Genomic DNA, 20,956 nt, shown 5'->3' on the forward strand with positions numbered 1-20,956 from the left:
TAATCCTACCTAGGAATCCTTTGACGAGGGCATTTCGTTGGTTTGCTCGGTGATTTCAACATCTCTGCGTTTAAACAAGACAGCTCTGATTTCTTTAGCAAGCAGAAACACACGTTTCAATGAAGAACCCAACTAGTAGCGCTTTAATTTGGAAATGTACGTATTGCTCTTATTTTGTATCTCACGTTCCAACGAGACAATCTAGCATGGTCCTTATGAGGTGTATTGGTGTGCTGACTGGATAAAAGAGGACACAGGCAGAACTAAAAAAAAAAACTCTCAATCAGTAGCAGAGCTACAAACTTTAGCGGAAGAAAATGCATTTTTACGAGAAATGCCGCCTATGCATCGTGAAAGAAGAGAGAAATGCTAAGGAAAGTTGCACCGAGTAGGAAGCTTCCCACCCTCTGTAAGGCTATATGCAGCAAAAAAGAACGCCAGGTAAGAGAAGTAAAAAAACAACGACGGATGCGCGCTCTGCTCCGCTAACTCTATTCATGACATGAAATGAAGCGAACGTGCGGGTTGCTTGCTCAATAATGATTACTGAGTGCAATGCGGTGTATTAAAATTGGAGCAGTTTTGGATGAACAACGAAACACCGACATTAGGATATTAAGGTTTTGCATTGCGTATGAATTTCTCGTACTTTGCTTTCAACGAGCACAGCGGTGATATTTTGGCTGAACACATAACTTGAGCTTTATTACGTCAGAGACACCGCTGTATAGAGAAGCTACCTAATCAGTCCAAGGAGAAATATTTCATTTAGAATAGCTGCTGAGTGGTATCAAACACCTGTAACTTGTATTGTTTAAGCCATGGCAGTGACCAGGGTTCCCCTTCAGGGGGTGGGGGGCGAAGGCGGGCGAAGGTTCATCGCAGCGCCCCCCTCCCTATTAGGTAATGTATAAGGGGCATAATTTTCGCCCCCCCCCCCCTCTTAGATGACTAGAGAGGGCGGCCGCCCCCCTGGCCCCCCCTCCCCCTCCCCCCCCCGCGCACACCTATGGTTTAAGCAAAACAGCTCTACACACTTCAGCACAGCAGCTATACACGCCTCTGCATTAGCATTCAGTGGCGCACTAGCGATATCAAATGCCATGTGCGTGGGCCACTTGGCGGCGTGCAGAGAGTTAAATAGGCGTCGCAATCAAGTCACATATTTAGGGCTCAATTTTAGCGCAGAGAAATTAGCAATAATGTTTGCTAATTAGAAGTGATGCGATGTCACAACATCTAATAGTTCATATAGTCACATCGTATGCGCAGCTAGAAATACTGGCATGAACATCCCCAAGATAATCCCAGAAGAAACTCGAAGCGAATGCACTAATAATCAAACACAGAGAACATTGGTTTCTGAATAAATAAGAGGTGGTGCTTCAAATTCTGAAAGGGGCCAGCGTTAACGTTCACAGATGCAGTTCTGTGCGTTATCAGAGGTTTTGTTGGAGTTGGAAATTAGCCATACGTCAGTGGGCCGTTTGGCAATGGTGGCCCGCAGAGAAACCACAAGTCAGGCAGTGCAGGTTGGCTTTGGCAGCGCTTCATTTGATTGGGGAGAATCGCGGAGAAATATAAGGTTTGGAAAAAGCCTTTGGAACTTGGATGACAAGAAATGAGCGGCTTATTTACATATAAATCTCTACATTGAGAAGTAGATATTTGCACTACATTTATAATATTCGTATGACGCTTTGATATAGCGCCAGTTTTTTTTTTTTTTCATTTGCAAACGTACCTGTCGAGACAGAAATCCATCTTGCAAAACTTGTAAACAAGGTTTACTCCTTATTTCATTATGGCTAATTCAGTTATGACATAACCTATGCTTATTTAGTAAAGAGAGGGAGTGAAAATGAATATTCATTACAACACATTCATTGCTTTATCCTTTACACATCCGCTCTGTTCTAAATTTTTCTCCATGTACAAAAGGCGTCTGCGTATTTCAAAATTCATTAATATTTAGCTAATTATGTTCAAAAGAGCTTTGTCTAATCCAAACCGCGCGTGAAGTGAACGATGTTTCCTACGATAGAATGCCAGTGAGCTCAAGTGATTACAAACTGCATAACTATTGGCTATATAGCGGACCCACATTTGCGTAACGATCAACGCCTGTTGTGTCCACTGTTGTGCTTTGAAACCTACTTGAATTTGTAGCCCCGGACTTGCCCCGCAAATGGACGTTCACACCGTTAAACGCTCACCGACCGTTTTCCACCGTCACTGCAGTGTGTCAGCATGAATGTAGTAGGCTTTAATCAGTCTATCTTATGTCACAGTCAAAGTTGTGAAGGCTCGTGGGCCCATGAACTCAGACGCGCAGAGCCAAGACGGCAGACATAGAAAATTACTTTATCATTTCGCACGGATCCCAATTGAATTACATAGACAACTGACACAGTTCACATAAACGGGACGTCGCGCTAACGACGTAACCGTCAGCCTTGGTGAAATACCACACATGATCTTCCACGTAAATGTTTATGCACAGCACCGCAAGCTCGTGAGCCAATGCTTATGAAGTCGATGACCACTCACTCGTACCGCTGCGACCAACACAGGCGCCGGGCAGCACGATGAATTGGTCGTGCCGAACTTGCAAGCAGCCACGTACTCGAGACGTCGTCAATCATGCCGTTGTGGCGAACACAGGCGCCGGGCAGTATGATGACCTGGTTGTCTCGTCCTTGCAAGATGGCACGTCGCAGGTGCTCGTGATGGCTACTTCTTGTACAGTCCCGGCGGCAGTGTGACAGTACATTTTGTTCATTTAATTCCAATCTAAGCAGACGGAAAACGACGCCTAAGGTATTTTTGCGCAAGGTAGAGTACCTCTTGCAGGGAATGAGATAGTGCTGCGCCCTCTCACGTCTTCCGCAAAAAAAAAAAAAAACAATTAGGCGAAGCTGCCAGACCAGCTATCTGTAGATAAAAATTTTGATAGGGAGTCTGACAGCGTAGTCTTGTGACTGCGACTTCTGTTGCTCGTGATTGACATATTTTCCTATTCCACTGATGATTTAAATGCTTGAATTGTAATATGGTCGTTAATGACGGTGCGGAAAATTTCTCTAACATCATTTTCCTCCTCAATCTAGCACCTGTAATGAAGTTGGATGCGGGCAATACCTGAATTACCGGGCCATTCAATGATGTCCTAGCTAGCGTATCTGCCATTTCATTCATAAATAGGCCCTTATGCCCAGGAACCCACACTAACTTGATGAAATTTATGTGCAGTGGAACTAATGATTTGAAAGCATTCAAAACGTACGAGTCCTCATTTGCAGTGAAGGAGGAACATACTGATAGTGAGTCCGTCAAAATTTTTGCGGATCTTATTGATGCTTATAATTTACGTAGAGCTAGACTGATAGCTAAAAATTCGGCTACAAAGATGGGCACAAAATCTGGAAGACGAAGGGAAAACGACCAGTCTAGAGTAGCAGAGAAAATCCCAATTCCACATTTTTCTTCACTTTGGGAAGCATCCGTCGCCAGCATTGTCTTAATTGGCATATGTCCCAGGTAATCGCTTAATATAGCCTTTAATAAGCGGTATGACAATAGTTTTGCATTATTCGGAAAAATATCATCAAACTGTATTTTAATAGAGTTGTAACTATTACTGATTATACACAGGTCATTAACTTGAACGTTTATTTTATCAAGAAAGCTTTCAATAACTAAAATTTGAGGCGTATGAAATCGCGGCCAACATAATCCAAAATACAAGTCAGGACGTGCAATAAAAACCTGTCTTGCAACGCCTAACGCGATATTCATACAGCCTTAGAAATGACTGTACTGCTAACAATTTAAACCGGGTAGCAAGTGAGGGGAGTCTAGCTTCCATATACAAGACTTTTATTGCAACAAATTTACGAAAACTTAAGCATAATCCCAAAGCTTGTTTCTCGAGAACTACAAAGGGATGAAGCTTGTAAGCAGCAACCCCAATGTGTAAGATGCACCCGAATTCAAGCATTGGACGAACATACGTGCAGTATATTGATACAAGTTTTTTTCTACTCATATAGAACGCGGCGACGGCCTCCCCGCACAACTTCGTCTTTCTCTTTCTTCACACAGCTCTTTTAGATTCTAACGCGGCCAAACCAAAACTGAATCATCACAATGGTGTAGCTAGCTGTATGTTGTGTCCGACATCTGTGTTACAGAGCCCACTTGATCTGAGCTTGCTGGCTACATGATATAAAAACAAGAGCCTAAGTATGTGGCCTTATAACATTTACAATTTGCTCTAATGGACGTTCTTACGCGCGCCTCACGTAATAAAAAGAACTTTTGGACTTTCTTTTACTCCGCTATGTGTCATTGGAGTACGTTACTCTGTTAATTGATGTGTTGCGTCTTGCGTGTCCTATGCACTTGGTACCGTGTTCTTCGGGAATTTCGGGCTCGACATGCCGACAAGCAAACCTCGCCGGTCTTCAAGAGCTCTCTCACTTGGTCATTCAAAGCTTATATTTTGTTCTCTTCCCCAAGCCCCTTTTGTTAAAGCATATTTCGACTGCTTATAGAGGCGCGAATATTCAAAATTGGTTCTTCATCTAAGCAAGAACCATCGGACTGCCTACCCGCCCACACGAAGTAAGAGCGCCATCAAAATCTCAGCGGAGAAGCAAGCTGCTCCGCCATTATATCGAGCCGCACGTCGGTGACAACAAACGTATTTCTTCTCGTGGCGCCCCGAGACATCGCAAAATTTATTGATTATGAACACCAAGGAAACTCGCAGAGCTGTGAAGCAGCCCTGTGATCCACAACATTTGTGAGTGAGATTATGATGCCGGCTGCTATTAAATATGTTCGAGTAAGCAGTTATTTGGTGGGTGTTCATTTTCTACGCAAACTTTTCCTCATTAGTGGGAAACGTCAAAATGCCTTGCGTGTCATCAAAGCAATACCTCACTTTGACCTCCATCACTATTCTTTTACCCTCAATACTGCCCCACCACCCTCCTTCCACTTTTGACACTTTCATAATTATAACAACTAATTAAGAGCAAGCTAACTACTTCAATTAAGTGCCAAAATGTCAAGCATTGAATAACCTCGGCGTTTCTCAGAAAATATTTAAACATGAGCTTGAGATTGCGCGCACTACATTATGTATGCGCCCGTGTATCTTTGTTTTCAATATTTTATCTGAGCTGCGAGCAAATCTGTGTGCTCCTTCCTCCTAGACTTCGTTCATTTTTCGCTTCGCACAGAAATAAACTTAAATACACAAGCACAAATCCTTCGTCAACGCATTACTTAAGCTTGGAGAATAGCTATTTCTGGGGCTATTTACAAGGTCTGCATTACTAATGGATTAGGAGAGGGATTATACGGACGCTCCTTCGAGCCAGCTTCTCTACTTCACTTGAAAGCACTAAGCCCCTAGGAGCAGCGCTTCTTAGAAGATAGGACGGCTGAGTTCCTCTGCAGCTGGTGCTCGTTAATCCCTTCCTATGCTTCGCAGGGATCGTTTGTTCCACCCACGCCAGAGCTTCCCGAGTGTCTATACCAAAGACAATGTCGTAGTCTCCCACGGCTTCCTTAGACGAAACGGGTAACGCTTGAGCAGATAAAGGAAAAATAAAAGATCAAACTCGTACATCACATCTCAACTGGCCTACCTCATCTAAAACCCTGTAAGTCGCATCTGGCTAGCATGTCAGTGTATCTGTTTCAGTTGCTAAAACTATAGCGCAAAGTTTTAAGTCTGGCATACCAATGCAAGTACTTATGAAAGATCAAAATTAAAGACACTAATCTACAGACGAAATATCAAAGCATACTGCCCGCGAGAGCATTCACGCTGTCTGAATTTGATATAACCATCTTCGAAATGATACGATTGATTGATTGATTGATTGATTGATTGATTGATTGATTGATTGATTGATTGATTGATTGATTGATTGATTGATTGATTGATTGATTGATTGATTGATTGATTGATTGATTGATTGATTGATTGATTGATTACGATTACAAGAGTACTCATTCTGGAAACGGCAAACTGCGAGTTTGTTATATCTTTTTCCGGGGATGCGCTGTATTTGTCGACGTTGCGTCGTATTAACGAACGGTTGAATTTTTCCCGAGGATGTGTGTGCTGCTGTAACTATAGGTGAAAATAATGCTCTAGGCGCGTTCATCGTAGTATGCCAAAGAAAAGTATCATCAATGAAGCACACAGTTCTGCTTTAATACGCAGATGTATTCGTACGAAAAGAAAAACGAAAAAAAGTGTTTTTACCTCATGCTCTAGAAAGTTGTGAATGAAGACGGTAAAAGTGAAAGTATATATGGAAATGCAAGTACAAGTGTTCTGACTGGTTTTCGAAGCACGCGTGTGTTTCATTTCGAGGAATCCGTGTTTGCTTTCAAACACATAAATTGCATATTTTTGCTGCTCTATTTCGCAGTATTGTGCTACATGTTACACAGAGAGAGAGAGAGAGACTTTACTGGAACAAGAGAGATTTTGCTGGCGTCCATATAACCGCTGGCGTGCAACTCTGTATAAGAATGGGTTATTGGATTGAAAATTCCTGAAAAGCGAGAAAAATAACAATAAAAATAGAGAATATAAACTAATAATAAATCTGCAAGTGAACCTTATACAAATATTTAGAATTAGGATGTCAGATAAGTTAATGCTTGTCTATAGGAAATAGTCAATCATTAAACGTCATTTTGAAATAGGCAATTAAATAGCGCCACCTAGAGACACTGTGTCATCGTCTTCGACTGAACGTCGCATACACGAGCAGTTATTTGAACCGCATAGGGCTTACAACTAGTCCCCACTGTGATAAGTGCGGCAGCATGGAGACAGTGGAGCACATATTACTTGAAAGCACCGCGTACCGCGACGAGAGACAACTGTTTGAGCGACAAATGAACATGAAGTAAAGTGCGCTGGAGGGCTAGTTGGTGAGACATTGACACGGAAATGAAACTGCGCAGGGGACAGATCACAAGTAAAAGAAGTAGACAGGACGACCTGTCTACTCCTGTCTACTTACACGTGTCTTGCTTCCGCTGCGCACATTTATTTCAGTTTCAATGGACATGATTTGCCACGACCCGTGTACTTTGTGCAGCATATTAGGTCCGACGGGTTTTACAGTCGCTATGGTACATGTTCAAACCTACGAGCCTAATTGCTTTTCATAGTTTTGACAGTTCTTGGATACTTGAATGAACACAAAAATTACAAAAGCCAACCTCTGTTAGCAATATCGAGATTGAAGGCAGCAGTACCCAACTTGGATACTAGAAAAGTGCATTCAATGTTCATACACCCAAAAATGTACGCGGACAGTTAACCTTCAGCATGACGTAATCAATAGTCCTCCCTCGTAACAACTCGGAACGGAGACCTGAAAATAAGTTGCTCCGGGCGGCACAAAGCGTACTTTCGCCGCAGAGCGCTAAGCCGGGCTGTCGTCGCGCACGACGTATTGAACGGCGCTAGTTTGTCCCTCCAACCCGCGAAATCGCTTGGCGGGACCGAGAGGAACCGCAAGCGTCGCGCCGGGTTCGCGCTCGGAGGCGGACCGCGAGGGGGCACCTGGGCCCTGTCGACGGGCCTGTGACGTCACGCACCGCTCGCGAGACCGCGTGCCCCCTCACCCGCTCTGAAAAGAAGCGCCGAACGGCTGGCAAACGCGAGTGTGCGCCAGACTGCGGTCGAAGATGCGTCGCCCGTTTCTTTCATCTCATTCGGCCGGAGTTCGGTCTCTAGGACGAACGGTGACGAGCGCCACTGCCGCCCTCTTCGGTTCGTGATGGGTTGTTGATTCGACGCTGGTGACATTCCTCCGCTGGTGACATCGCGTGATTCTGCGTCTGACAAAAAATATATCGCCCCCCTTCGGTGATCCGGAAGATACGTCTGACAACAGTGCGAACTCAGCGCCAGCGCATCGGATGAGATACAAAACATGCGCGCACATGTTTTGGACAGGGCAATGGCATTGACACTGTTCATCGTGTGCTTGGAGGGATAGTCCCGCCCCTCTGGAAACATTGCCGGGCAATGAAGTACCAGCTGTGTCTTCTGTTCCCGCTCGTGGTGCTTCTTTTGGCAGGTGAGTGGCGACGGACACAAGGCGCGTGCTCGCTTTCGCATCGGTTTCGCACAGTAAAGCTGCCCCACTGCAAAGGGTGGTGAGAGACCGCCTCACTGTAAAGCATGGCGAGGCGCACGAAGTCATGCTGTCAAATACCGATACAAATAAGAAACAAAGCGGTAGATCTAAAAGACATAGTCAGAGATTTTTACTTCAGAACCCAAAACTCATGTCATCCAATAATGCGCGTATTCTTGAGTGTGTCACTTACCCCTGCTTAGCACAATGAACTAAACAAGATTAAGTGACGCTCTGAGCTATACATTCATTATTTTTTTTGATTACACGGACAGGCTGTTCCGATTGTGTGCCCAAGCAGAATAAATCCTCCTGGTGTAGCTTACTTTGTGCCTGCTTAAGGAAGCACCCGCTCAGTTTTAAGCTTTGTGTCATAGAGGGAAGGCAAAAGTTAACGCGTCAGGCTCGCAAGACCAAATACTACGAATTATATTTCCATGTCTACGCTCTAAAGTCTCGAGTATCATCAGTTTTATAGCCATTTAAAGACATGAAAAGCCGAAGAAGTTTCACTAGAGATAATACCTATATCGTTGGTAATAATACCTACTTGGTATTACTACCTAATACCAACTCGGACAATTCAAGCAAAACGCTTACGTTTGAGCAGCATCGCCGACGATGAAGAGAACGGCAGCAGGCCTGAAAAACCAGGTTAGGTTCGCGAGCTGCCCGTGCCGAGAGGTTTCGGGCAGTCACGTCTGGCGAGGTATCACCCCGACTGGAATGTCAGCCGCGGCCTTCTTTTCAGCGAAATATACTTGTTATTGTGGCTTCGCGTCATTACTGACTTAGCACGCCACACATATGTCGTCGTCTGTTCAAGCGTTTGACTACAGAAAAGAAAACAGGACCTCTAGATTTTTCACGCATAAATTGCACCTTGGACGAGACTGGTAACAATCGCCATAATACATTGGAGCTTATAATAAGGCCACCCGTCAAGGTCTCTCGTTCGTGAATTACCTTACATCGGTTACCAGAACTGGTTAAATTGCAGTGATTGGAACGATTATCATGGAGCCGCGCTCGTTTTTCAGCCGCCTGCCGTGCACTATCTGTAGGGTAATGACAGGTGCGACAACTAGCAACTTCCATAAGCTAATCCTTTACTTATGTATACTGCGTGACTAAGGAGCCTTAACGGCATATATTATACGTTGTAATGAAGATGAAAAACGCCGGCGCACAGAGAAAGCAGCACTCATCGGGCACCATAGGCTCGAGCGGGATGAAAACATTAGCTACTTTCCCATGACCGCTGCTGTCACAATTCGCCCCAGTATTAACATCTAAAGTATACTGTAGACACTAAAGCAGTATACTCTGCCATTCAAACTGAGACGGTGCGAATTCAAATACTTCAAATCATCATATCGCTGGGAGACACGTACAACACAGGTACACGGAACGGGCGCTAAATTTCAAATTTTGTTGCTGTGACTGCAAATCAATTCGAGTCTCTGGGCGCTGCTGTTTTTAATGGGCGGTCGTTGAAGCCTTTATATGCGCGCGTGTCTATAAGTACCGCTGTTTATGGAAATAAACATTCACTTGAAAGTTAGCGCCCCTCCTGTGCGTCTCTCTTATCCGTATATCATCCAGCAGTTTGATCACTTTAGATGTAACAAACTTGCCCCAAAAGCCCAAGAGCCCCAAAAGACCAGGTTCGTTAGAAAAGAAGCTGCCTTTTCAGTTTGCAAACCGTGTTTCTGAAAGGAAAACGGAAGCTCTAAACTTCCGACTTTGTCTGATGTTTAGTGTTTTCCTTGTGTTGTCGGTTCGATCACTATACAGACGCAAAGTAAACAAAAAAGTGCAGAAAATACGAGAGAAAGAGAGACGAGGAATAGCAAAGGCGGGGACGTCAACCAGAGGCACGGCCGGTTTGCTACCCTGCAGTGGGGAAGGGAATGCGGGATAAAAAGAAGGAAAAAAAGAAAACGAAGAGTGGAGCCTTATTCAAGAGTGCATATCAACATTGCAATGTTCTGAACATGGATACTCATAACCATTATGCCGCAATACACTGCATTCAGCAAGAAAAAGTGTTTCATATCAAGGTGAATGCAAAGATGACTTGGCATGTAGACCTTTATGTTTACAAGTTGCAGAGTTGACGATGATAGAGACCAGCTCAGAAAATGGTGGGCATGTACAGTGGTCAGCGACTGAAAGGCGATGCTCGAAGCGCGTGGCTTCTGGCGGTGTGGGCGAGAGCGTCCGTGGTGCATGGTGGCAGCATCATGTAGAGAGCCATCCAGTCGGTTGTTCCTGGTGGTACCGACGGAACGCTAGTCGCCATGGCTTCGGAACAGTGTGCTCAGGTGACGACGCCGCGAAGCGGCTAGAGCTGGCGGACGTGCGTTAGGAAGGATTCCAGCGCTCCGCCGGCACCACCGAGGACCACAGACTGAACGACTCTTTAGTAATTGCAGTCGCCATGCGTCACGAATGCTCTCGCCCTCACTGCCGGCAGCCACGCGCTCCGATTATCGCGTTTCAATCGCCGAGCACTGTACACCTGAGAGAAACTTTTTTAGCCTGCTCCTGGGGCGTACGATTAAAAAACAAAATCTAGCACAGGTTATGCGTCACCAGACAAGGTGTAACAGAATCTACGAACGCTCCATTGCAGGCACGTAGGCAGGGGGGGGGGGCAGGCTTCTCCCCCTTCGAAATTCTTAAAGCCTTCTATATTCCCGGGCAACGTTTTTGTTTTCTTTTTGCCATGGAAAGACTTTCTTTCGAACAATTAGGCCTTGCCCCCCACCCCCCTCCGAAAAACAATTCATGGCTACGTGCCTGCTCCATTGTGCTATGTGCTTGTGGTGTGTTCCTTCTTTTGTGTCCAGTCTTTTCGGTGTTTTTTTTTAACATGTACCAACTAGCCCTCAAGTAAACGCTACGAATGCTGAAATGACTCTAAACGAAACTGATTGGGAAGACAACAGGTGGCACAAAGACATTCTTTGAAAAAGACAAGCAAATTAGTAGGCTTATCTGTAAAGCAATGGATGCTCTGATTCCTTGGTCCAGTCTCTTGTTATCAGCACTCGACCATTCCCCGAGATTCTTCGTTAGCGATAAAGTGGCACACAGCACAAAGGTGGCTTCGCACGCTGCCGCGGTCGTGTTTCCTTATACTGGCGTTTTGTTGAAATACGCTAGGTTGGATGCGCCATGTTGTAGCAGCTAACCGTATTTTATATAACATTCGAATTTATTTCTATCGCATTCGTTGCTTGGTGCTTGCTGCGAAACTGTGACTTTTCCTTCATAAGCCATAGCAACGACTAAACGAAAGAAAGGGAATTTTTCAGAGAGGCTCGTTTATATTGTCAAGTGGTCGTGACGTTGGAGAAGGCAGCAGTCGGAAAAGGCAGCAATCGGAGAAGGCAGCAGTCAGGGGGTTCAAGACGAAACTTTTTATTTGAGCAAACCTGTGCCCGGTAAACGAGAAGTCAAACTACAAGCGATACACGCTTACACTGATAGCGGCGAACACAGCGTCGGTCGTCAATAATCTGATCTGTAGTTTAGACGCGTCGGCATTTATACATGCGGCATCAAACTTTTGAGTCTTATTGCTGGTGGCCGTGCTAGTTCCAGAATAAATTCAACTGTTCGTGTTTTGGCACTCAAGCCTATTACAAGATTCTGAAATAATCTAGAAGGTTCCCTTACATTCGTGCGCGGATCACGAAAGGCAGTGGTTGTACTGCGCGTAACAAACGGGTCACATAGAAATGCACAAAAGAGCTCGCGTGACATTACGTTCGACACAACCTAGACAGTTAGGCGAGGTAAAGCAACAGACAGTTAGGCGAGGTAAAGCATACAGTACGCTAATCGTTGTGTTTAACCGTGTTATACTAAGTGTGACGTTAACTGAAATGAATTGAAGTGGAAGAAAAGTGCATTTGGTTCACTAAGAAATGCTTCGCCTTTAACATCCGTGACGCCCTCCAGCGAAAAAGAGTTCCACACTCGCTGGCTGGGCTACGAGCGGCGCTGACTAGCACTCCCAAGGAATACATGCACAGAAATGCCCAACGAAGTGGATAGGCATTCCGTAGTAGCTCAATTAATAGAGTTCGAGACAAGTAACTCGAAGTTTGTGGGTTCAAATCCCAGCGACGGAACGGGCTATTTTTCGACCCCGTCGATCAATTTGAATTTACGTCGCAATCATTACACCACAGTTATACGCAACAATTAGCGTCATATATGAATTCCCTGGTCGAATTGTCTGTTCGACTGATTATTACTGCATAATAGAGGCTAGCCACTTTGAAGAATACGACGCCGATGACAAACGTCGCAGACGCCAGCCTTAAATAAGCGTAGAATTATTCTGTCAGGAAATAGACAGCCAGTCCAACGAGAGAAGGAGGCGTTTGCACCAAAAATAATATAAGCCGTAGATATCGCTATAAAAACAAACGCAATATTTCCAGTAATTTGCGTGTGTTCTAATTTCATTATTAATTATTTTCGCATTGTGCCATAAGACGCGAGGTACTCGCACCTACGTTATTACCATTCCACAACGTTCACATGATTCAACTGTACAACTACTCTAATGAGATAGACATTCTGACAAGAACACTGTTTGCGAATCATGAAGGTTTAAACTGATTACCGTTTGATGTAGAACTCAAACTTACTTCGAATGTTTGAGCGCGACAAGGCAGTACAGTAGCGCTGACAGCCATGGGTATATTGTTTTCAGAGTGCACATGTATCAATCACTTTGAGTTCCACAATTACTTTGCCAGTAGAGTAGACCAACACAAAGTACGACCTGCCAACGTATTGTAGTGTCTTGTGTGGAGTTGTCACGCAAACATCAAGAAAAAAAAAGCGTTGGTAAACTGGAGGCTGTTTATCGAAACTCGTGTCAGTTTGTTTGGACTGCGCGGGCTTTGTTTGTTCGTTAGTCCATTTCGGAGGAGACGCGAGAACTGTGTAAATAGTCGGCAGGACCTTTGTTTTCCCGCCACGAAGGGTGCCTCATTCGTCAACTTAACGACGCCCGAGCGAGGCGCGAAGGTGTAGGAAAGCATTTGTCGTTGTTTCCGATGTGGGCAAAGAGCACATTGCGTTTAAGAGAATCGACGCTGACCGGAATACAAAAATACAGGTATTTCACGTAATATTTCTTCCCTTCACAAGTACGCGTAAAATGTCACGATTGAAAGTGGCGTTCGTAATAAAATAAGGAACACTTTTCCCTTAAATGAACGAAATTATTCGACATGCAAAAAAAAAACAATAAACCATTTACTTCTCCATGGCATTCCGGACAGGGCTTACCAGCGCAATCATATAACAAGAATGAGCAATTAAAAGTGCCCAGAAAGAGCTGGTGGTGCAAATTGTAGCAAACACAAAAAACTTACAAAAATGTACTGCAAGTCCTACAAGTAGAGAGATAATAAAACGAGAGAAAGGCAGGGAGGTTAACCAGAATTGTAGCATCGGGTTTGCTACCCTACACTAAGGGGAGGGGGAAAGGGAAAGAAAGATGGAAAGTAGGTATGGTATATGCGAAAGGGATATATGGGCGCATCACCAGCAAAATTTCGGCGATAATACAAAGTTGAGGGGCAATTTCTAGACGTATCTGATGGGTGATATGATAAGTAACAGACTTTGATCAAAAGTCAGTGACTTTTCAGGCGAACGTGCCAAGAGGGGTTATGGTACATATGAAAAGAGAAACTGTGCGGGTGAGAAATGAAGTACATAAAGATATCGCGAGAGAAAAGATGGAGTGGGAACGATGAGCGAATAATTTTTAATAAAAAAAAAAAGGATTCTGACTGAGCATATTCATTATTGCATTGTCTTCAAATTCTGTGGAGATGAGGGCCTGCTCATCAGAATAATGTCTTCATACAGCCTATACATATTGTACGACGAAATTTATCCCTTTAGAAATAAGAACACACACTACAAATTGGTAACATTTGTTCTCATAAAGATGTGATAGAAAACCACAATAATTATGCAAGTGATGAAGAAGGCGATTGCGTAGCGGTCAAATTAGAAATCCACATTGATGCACAGTAAATATTATTATGCTCACAGGTGTCTATGTAGAGGCACTGACCGAAATGCCCGTTTTTGGTTGACACAACTAAAAATGTGATGATATCTACGAAAGCATATGGGCCATTTTAGTTTTAAATGAAGTGTATTCGTTGTTAGATAATGGAAAAATGATTTTGAAGAAAAGAAAGTTGGGCGAGCTTGTACTGATCCGTGAGGGTACTTGGAAGCGCAAAACGCACGAAATAAACTTTAGTTTGAAGTGAGCACTCGTCTTGTCTAGTTATTGTGTATTTCGTGTCTTTTGCGCTTCCAAGTACCTTCATGGAAAAATGAATTAAACTGGATCAAGGAACAAGGCCGCAGTTGTGGATTGAACCCACGTAACATCAAGGATGTGAGTACGGCGCCTCCGGCGCCGCAAAGCTCCTCCCAGATGCGCCGCGGCAGTTGCATGCGGCGTTTAATGTGACAAGGTTCGAAGGCACAGGCAAAGATGATAACGGTAACCCTTTTATCATCAGCTGGCAACAGCACAGAATCGTCACATCATGGAGGAGCACTTGGCCAATCCTCACCACCTGGCATGCGTAATTATGCGAAGCCGCAATGACACATTGCAGCGGGGTGTCTCAGTGCACGGACGTGCTCGAATTGTTTCAAGTTGGGGTTTGCAGAAACGCGACTACCTCGAACTTTCCAATACAAACATCTCCTCTTATTGCAGTCCTCTAAAATATGTATTACTTAATCTTAGTTAATTGGGCGGCTGGCAGCGATAATTGTTGTCTCACTTTGTGTCCCTTTGAATACATCACTTATCTGCAAAGGTACGGCTCACGTACATCCTAGTGCTGACCTTTCAAAAAAAACCATAAAGCTTAATTTTAATCGCCCGGTACATCACTATTACTGGTGAATTACGGTAATGTTGCTGAGAAATTTCTGATATCTTATTCGCTGTTTCTGTATCTCCTGCTTCTTCTATAAAATGTCTGGCAACTGTGTGCATACATCATGTTTTTAAATTAGAGACGATACCTACCAAGTTTTTTATCTGACGGTAATAAGATGCGTCACTTCTTTAGCTGTTGTTCCCCCCAGCTAGCGATCATCTTTCAAGTTTTTGCTACTTTTGTATAAAATTTGATGCTAAAATAATCGCCTGTTGTGAGCAGTGAACAACATTGGACTTTTCTCTGGGATAACAAAAAGCGCAATGGGACAAATGACGGGCACAAGCAACTTGACAACTCGAGTTGGAGTCGGCATGTGATTTACCAAAGTTGCTGTGTAGTTCCCTTTACCATACCACTGGCGTTGTATAATCACTAGAGGCCGGATTTTTTTAGGCATTAAAAACTTCGTTTTAGGCGCCAAAAATAGGAAGGCAAAACTACGTTCTGGCCTCCAATATCATATATATAGGCATAATAAACTTTCACATCAACGCAAATAATTTCAAACGAAGACGTGCGCGACCTCTATCTACAACAGGAAGACACAAATTTTTTTGCTTAAGATCGCACAAAGGCGACAACGGTAAACAAATAACCGTGCGATTCTGGTTTGTCTCGAACGGTTCGCAGAACACGGTCTCTCCCGTGTTCTTCACGATGAGTCAAGTGGCCACTGTCGAATCAACATACTACCTGGGTGTCTTTTCGTCATGACTGAGAAGGTGAGAGCGGGGACTGATAGCCAGGTCGCTGAAAGACCAGAAGAAAGGGATTCCCCCTGTTGACCGTGTCGCATCGCGTAGAGCCAATTTCTCCCCTGGCAATGAATCACTGGCGTAGTCAGGCGGAGAGTTCTAGGGGGGGGGGGGGCGAGGTCAACTCCCCCCCCGAAACTTTTCAGTTTTGCATGTGTATATATATATATGCACGTACACATACAAACGCATGATGTACGAACATACATAGAGTATGGTTAACCCCCCCCAAAAAATTCTGGCTACCCTACTGCAGTGAACACCTTAAAAAGTAAATTGCAAACAAACCAAAACCTGCGTGCAAACCAAATTTTTCTTTCTTTTTTTTCTCTTTACTCTCCTTTACGCTGATGGCCCTCCGCGGATTCGCATTCGCCAACCGCTCGCGCGATATCAGCGCGGCGGCGAATCCTCGCCGGCGTGTCCCGCTTCACTGCTGCTAGCGGTTGTATCCGGAAGTTGGTTCAATTAGAGGACTAGGTTGATACCCATAGTTCCAAACAGTCAGTGTTGCGCGGTAACATGAAAAACGGTCTCAGACTGCAACTGGGGGAGACACTTGAGGCTAAATAGTGTTCATATTAGCGGCAATTCTGAAAATAGGCATTTATAGGCATTGGTAAGCATTTAGGCACGAACGCCAAAAACAGGCATTTATAGGCACTATAAAGCCACTTTAGAAGCCCTTCTTAACCTCTAATTTATGCTCGTATATCAAAATGGTGCGATAGGAGCGCAAGGAACAAAATAGCCATTTGCCTAAAATCCGGTCTCTAATAATCACTCTGTTGATGAATAAATGCCGTGACAAAAAGCAGGGAGCAAGTTCTCTCGTCTTTTTGCAGCGTTATGACGTTAGGTCGATTGACTTCGTGGTTAGTCTCCATAGAGTTTGTCGCCACCCTTACCGTTAGTACTCACAGGAGGAATTACATTCGTTCTACATGGATCAATAATATGTCTGAGCCAGCGGCATGTAGTGAAAGTTCTGCGGAATTCACTTTTATACGAGCTCAGAATGAAAACAACATGACCCACATTGTCTGTGTTCTTGCCGTTAGGTCATTTATTAAAACCTAACGACGTCTCTAAGTCTAATCGATTGAAGGAGAAAAATTAAATAGCATTTTAAAGCAAATTTGCATATCATGTCCGCACTTGGCGCGTTTAGTTAAAAGTAAAACTCCGGTGCTTCACTTCTGGCCCTGCTTAATTATTTTTTAATCTGCAACACGTACAGCTATCTCGATGCCATTTAGTGCCTTACCTCCTTTTCTCGGGGCAACGAATTTCAGGGCGGCTTTGAAATGGCATTCACGTGTTTAAGTTCTGTATATTGATCACTAATCCCGAGTTAGACCGTTCTCTCTCTCTCTCTCTCTCTCTCTCTCTCTCTCTCTCTCTATATATATATATATATATATATATATATATATATATATATATATATATATATATATACTTTTTTGTTTGAATCTATGTATGCATATGTTTATAGGGCCTGATTACCTGAAAATTTTCCATTTGTATTTCGTTAATTAGCTCTAATTTAACTTACCTGAAATATCTGAGCGCCATTAAACGACGAGATAATAATGACTAAAAGTTCAGCGGCTTCTTCGTGTGAGCTTATCCCGTAAACATGTTTCTTTGAAATGGTAACGACATGGGCGCTTGTGAGATGTAGCCCCTTTCTGATTACTTTTGAGTTACCAAAATAGCCAATGATACTCCACTCAAGTAACGCTCCCGAAGTTTCGTATATTGTATTCCAGAATCTTGTTTTGTCGAGACCGTAAACCCGCCCCTGTTATCTTTTTTTTTCGTAATGACGTTCTTTTTCGCTTTTTGCCAATCAAGTACACCTTGCTGTATTTGAATTACAGTACAACACCCGCGTGGTACGTTCTTTCTTGCTTGCATGCATCTTTTGCTGGGTGCTGAATTATCTTGGGAGTAATCGTGTCAAAGATCGATGCGGCTCTTAAAAATACAAGATCTGCATATACATTATTGGATTCGAGAGTTACAACCTGTGTTCAAAGAGGTATTTCTGACTATGGTTCTCATGAATTTAGAATGAGCTTTAAAATGCTCAGATTTCCAACTTCACCAGTTAGCAGAATAAATTTTTTATCGGTTACTTCATTCCATGAAAGTCCGCCGCGGCGGAGTAGTGGTTACGGTGCTGGGCTGCTTCCCCAAAAGTCTGGGGCTCAATTTTGGCCGCGGTAGTTGCATTTTGATGGAGGCAAAATGCTAGAGGCCCGTGTTTCTGCATCGTCAGTGCACGTTAAAGATCACCAGATGGTCCAACTTGCCGGACCCCGCACTAAGGCGTGCTTCCAATCATATGGCGGTTTTCGCACCTAAAACCCCCGATGTATTACTATTATTGTTGTTGTGTTTATTATTGTTATTATTATTATTATTATTATTATTATTATTATTATTATTATTATTATTATTATTATTATTATATTATTATTATTATTATTATTATTATTATTATTATTATTATTATTATTATTCAATGATAACAGCTCTAGAGCCCTGGCGACAGGTCTCTAGCACATACAAGAGGAAGACCCTAATGAAATGGCGGCAAAAAACAGCACTTCAACAACACTGTATCCTAACAAAATGTAAATATGAATGAGCATTTTGCATAACGAAATCAAGTCGAAATCTAGTCGAAATCAAGAAGAAATGGGGACGGGCGACCCATGTGGCGCGTAGGCAAGGTGACCGCTGGTCATTAAGAGTAACAGATTGGATTCCTAGTGGACGCAAACTGGGATGCTGAGATAGCCCAAGATTCAAAGCTGCCATTTGGACAAAAATTAACCTCCTGAATCAGGATGGGGCTGAAGAATATTCAGCAGGCGACATTCACAGCTATTGACTTCAAGTCCTTGTGAACTCATAGCGGCTGTCGGCTACATATATCTGGAATAATAAGTAGCACTCGAAATGACTGAATTCTTTTGCACGGCACTAAGTCCTACGTATAAAACCACCAGAAGGAATTCAGACCTAGCTGGTCTGCATATGCGTACAGGATTGAGTTTGAAAGTTAAATATCTTCAGTTCTCTTGCTTACAAGCTGGAGTACGGCACCTGTCCTTCTCAGAACGTTGGACCGGCTCTCTTGTACCATTGTAGTTTTCTGAGACAAAAACGAATAACGCTGACAGCTTCCGAACAGAGCAAGTGAAAAAAAATTGTTTTGAGCCCGCACTGCTTCTTTCGGCTCTTGAATGCGCTATACAAACATACTGCTTTCGAATAATGAGATGTAAATGAACTAGCCGTAACATTGCGTTTCAAGAGTGAAATCTACCATTCTATCTAATGATCGTGCCTGGAAATGTACGTTTCACTTTTTATAATATTTAATATGCTTTATTACCTGGTTTTGGCGCAAACGAGTTCAGTGTAAATAAAGTATGACAATCTTTTCTTTTTAATGAACGAACGGTCAGCTGTCAGTTGTTTATCAACGCTGTCAAAATTTTTCCCAGGTAGCTCTCTCAACCGCGAATTGCGACAGGCCGTACCTCTACTTTAACTTAATGTATGCAACCAAGGCATCTAGCAGTAACTTAAGGACGACTCTACCGCCTTTATCAATTGCATTTTTTCGCGCTACAGTCTGTGCAGGTTTGGTATATCAGAACAAAGCATTGCTCCACGCAGCACTGTCCTTTATCAATCTAAATTTGTGCCTGATATTTACTGGATTATTTCACCAAGAAGATAATAATGACAGTTCGCCCAGGCTTACTCAATAAATACAGCATTGTTTTGTGTTTTTTGTTGTTGTTTTTTTGCGCAGACTCGCTCAGGCTCAATAAATCATGCTTAGTGTGGCTCCCTATACATGAGTGGTGTCCCAAAATTCTACTAAGTTGAATTCATATACTCTCGTTAAGCGTCTATCCCCTACACGAAAAAATATTCACGCATTCTAAAAACATCTGATACCTTTCGGGGCGCTTATTCTTCCCGAACAATAATCATCTATCTTGCTTCCACTTCATCAAAAATCTTAACTAGCCGTCTTTCTGGCGAGAATTTCACGTCACGCTGACGACGCGCACACCATTCGTGACGTGCTAAGATTTGAAATGCCGCTTAAAAGGAACGAAAAGTACGTAGCATAGTTTACAACTTTTGCTTAACAATATAAGCCCATCAAGGCGTATAAATTTTTTATAGTGATACTGAAAAATGAAAAGAAATGATAAACGCAATCCGTTACACAGCGATGCAGTGACAGATTGAGTAAACAAAACACCCTGCGCTCCAGTTTCCCAACTCGTTTTGCTCAAACAAATTTCACCGAGTTTCGAAACTTGTTACACAAGTACAACCATTAGTTTTTTAATATATATGCCCCTTATTTAAAATGTATATTTATAACTGTTTTTGCTGAGATGCTCTTTCTCTGGGATGAACTTCAATTGCGTATACAACGCCTGAAAGGATATGCTGCCATCCTTCATGCCTGCCAAACTATTTCGCTTTTTCTTTTCTTTTGACGATGAGCGGGGGAACCGAGGGTATGGTACAAGACTTTACCACCATCTTCCTGTCGTGGTTTCCCAAATAGACTCCTCTTCACGAGCGGGTTTATACGGGAGCGCCAGCGCAGAGGAGGCCCGAAGCTGTAATATGGACGTGATGGATATGGCTCGTGGGAGGGCTGAAACACGTCATTCAATATTCTGTACTCCCCCACCGGTGCTTTTATCTTCCCTTCCTCTGTCGCCTTTGTTATCGTCGACACGCCAGAAAATGAGAAATGCCCGGCGCGACATCACATTATTTGGAGGAGGCCCTTTTTTTTCTTTCCCTTTCTTCCTACGGCAAAAAAAAATAAAGGTTAGATAGAAACAAGGCGGCTCGCGAGAGGATGCGTTCGCGTGCAGCGTCGGCCACAGCCGCCGCAATATAGCTCTACGTGCCCACCATAAGACTGGAGCCAGCCGTGCAG

General features: G+C 43.5%; 1 protein-coding gene across 1 annotated transcript in view; it reads left to right on the forward strand.

The window, feature by feature from the left end:
- The first annotated feature begins 7,711 nt into the window (after positions 1–7,711).
- The window catches only part of LOC119394209 (uncharacterized), a 36,461-nt gene continuing 23,216 nt past the window's right edge, over positions 7,712–20,956 (forward strand). Inside the window, exon 1 of the mRNA XM_037661484.2 lies at positions 7,712–8,126. Within this exon, the coding sequence (XP_037517412.1) occupies positions 8,075–8,126 (52 nt within the window). The 5' untranslated portion in view covers positions 7,712–8,074. The remainder of the gene's footprint in view (positions 8,127–20,956) is intronic.

Source organism: Rhipicephalus sanguineus, chromosome 5 (genome assembly GCF_013339695.2).
Source record: "Rhipicephalus sanguineus isolate Rsan-2018 chromosome 5, BIME_Rsan_1.4, whole genome shotgun sequence".
Classification (NCBI taxonomy): domain Eukaryota; kingdom Metazoa; phylum Arthropoda; class Arachnida; order Ixodida; family Ixodidae; genus Rhipicephalus; species Rhipicephalus sanguineus.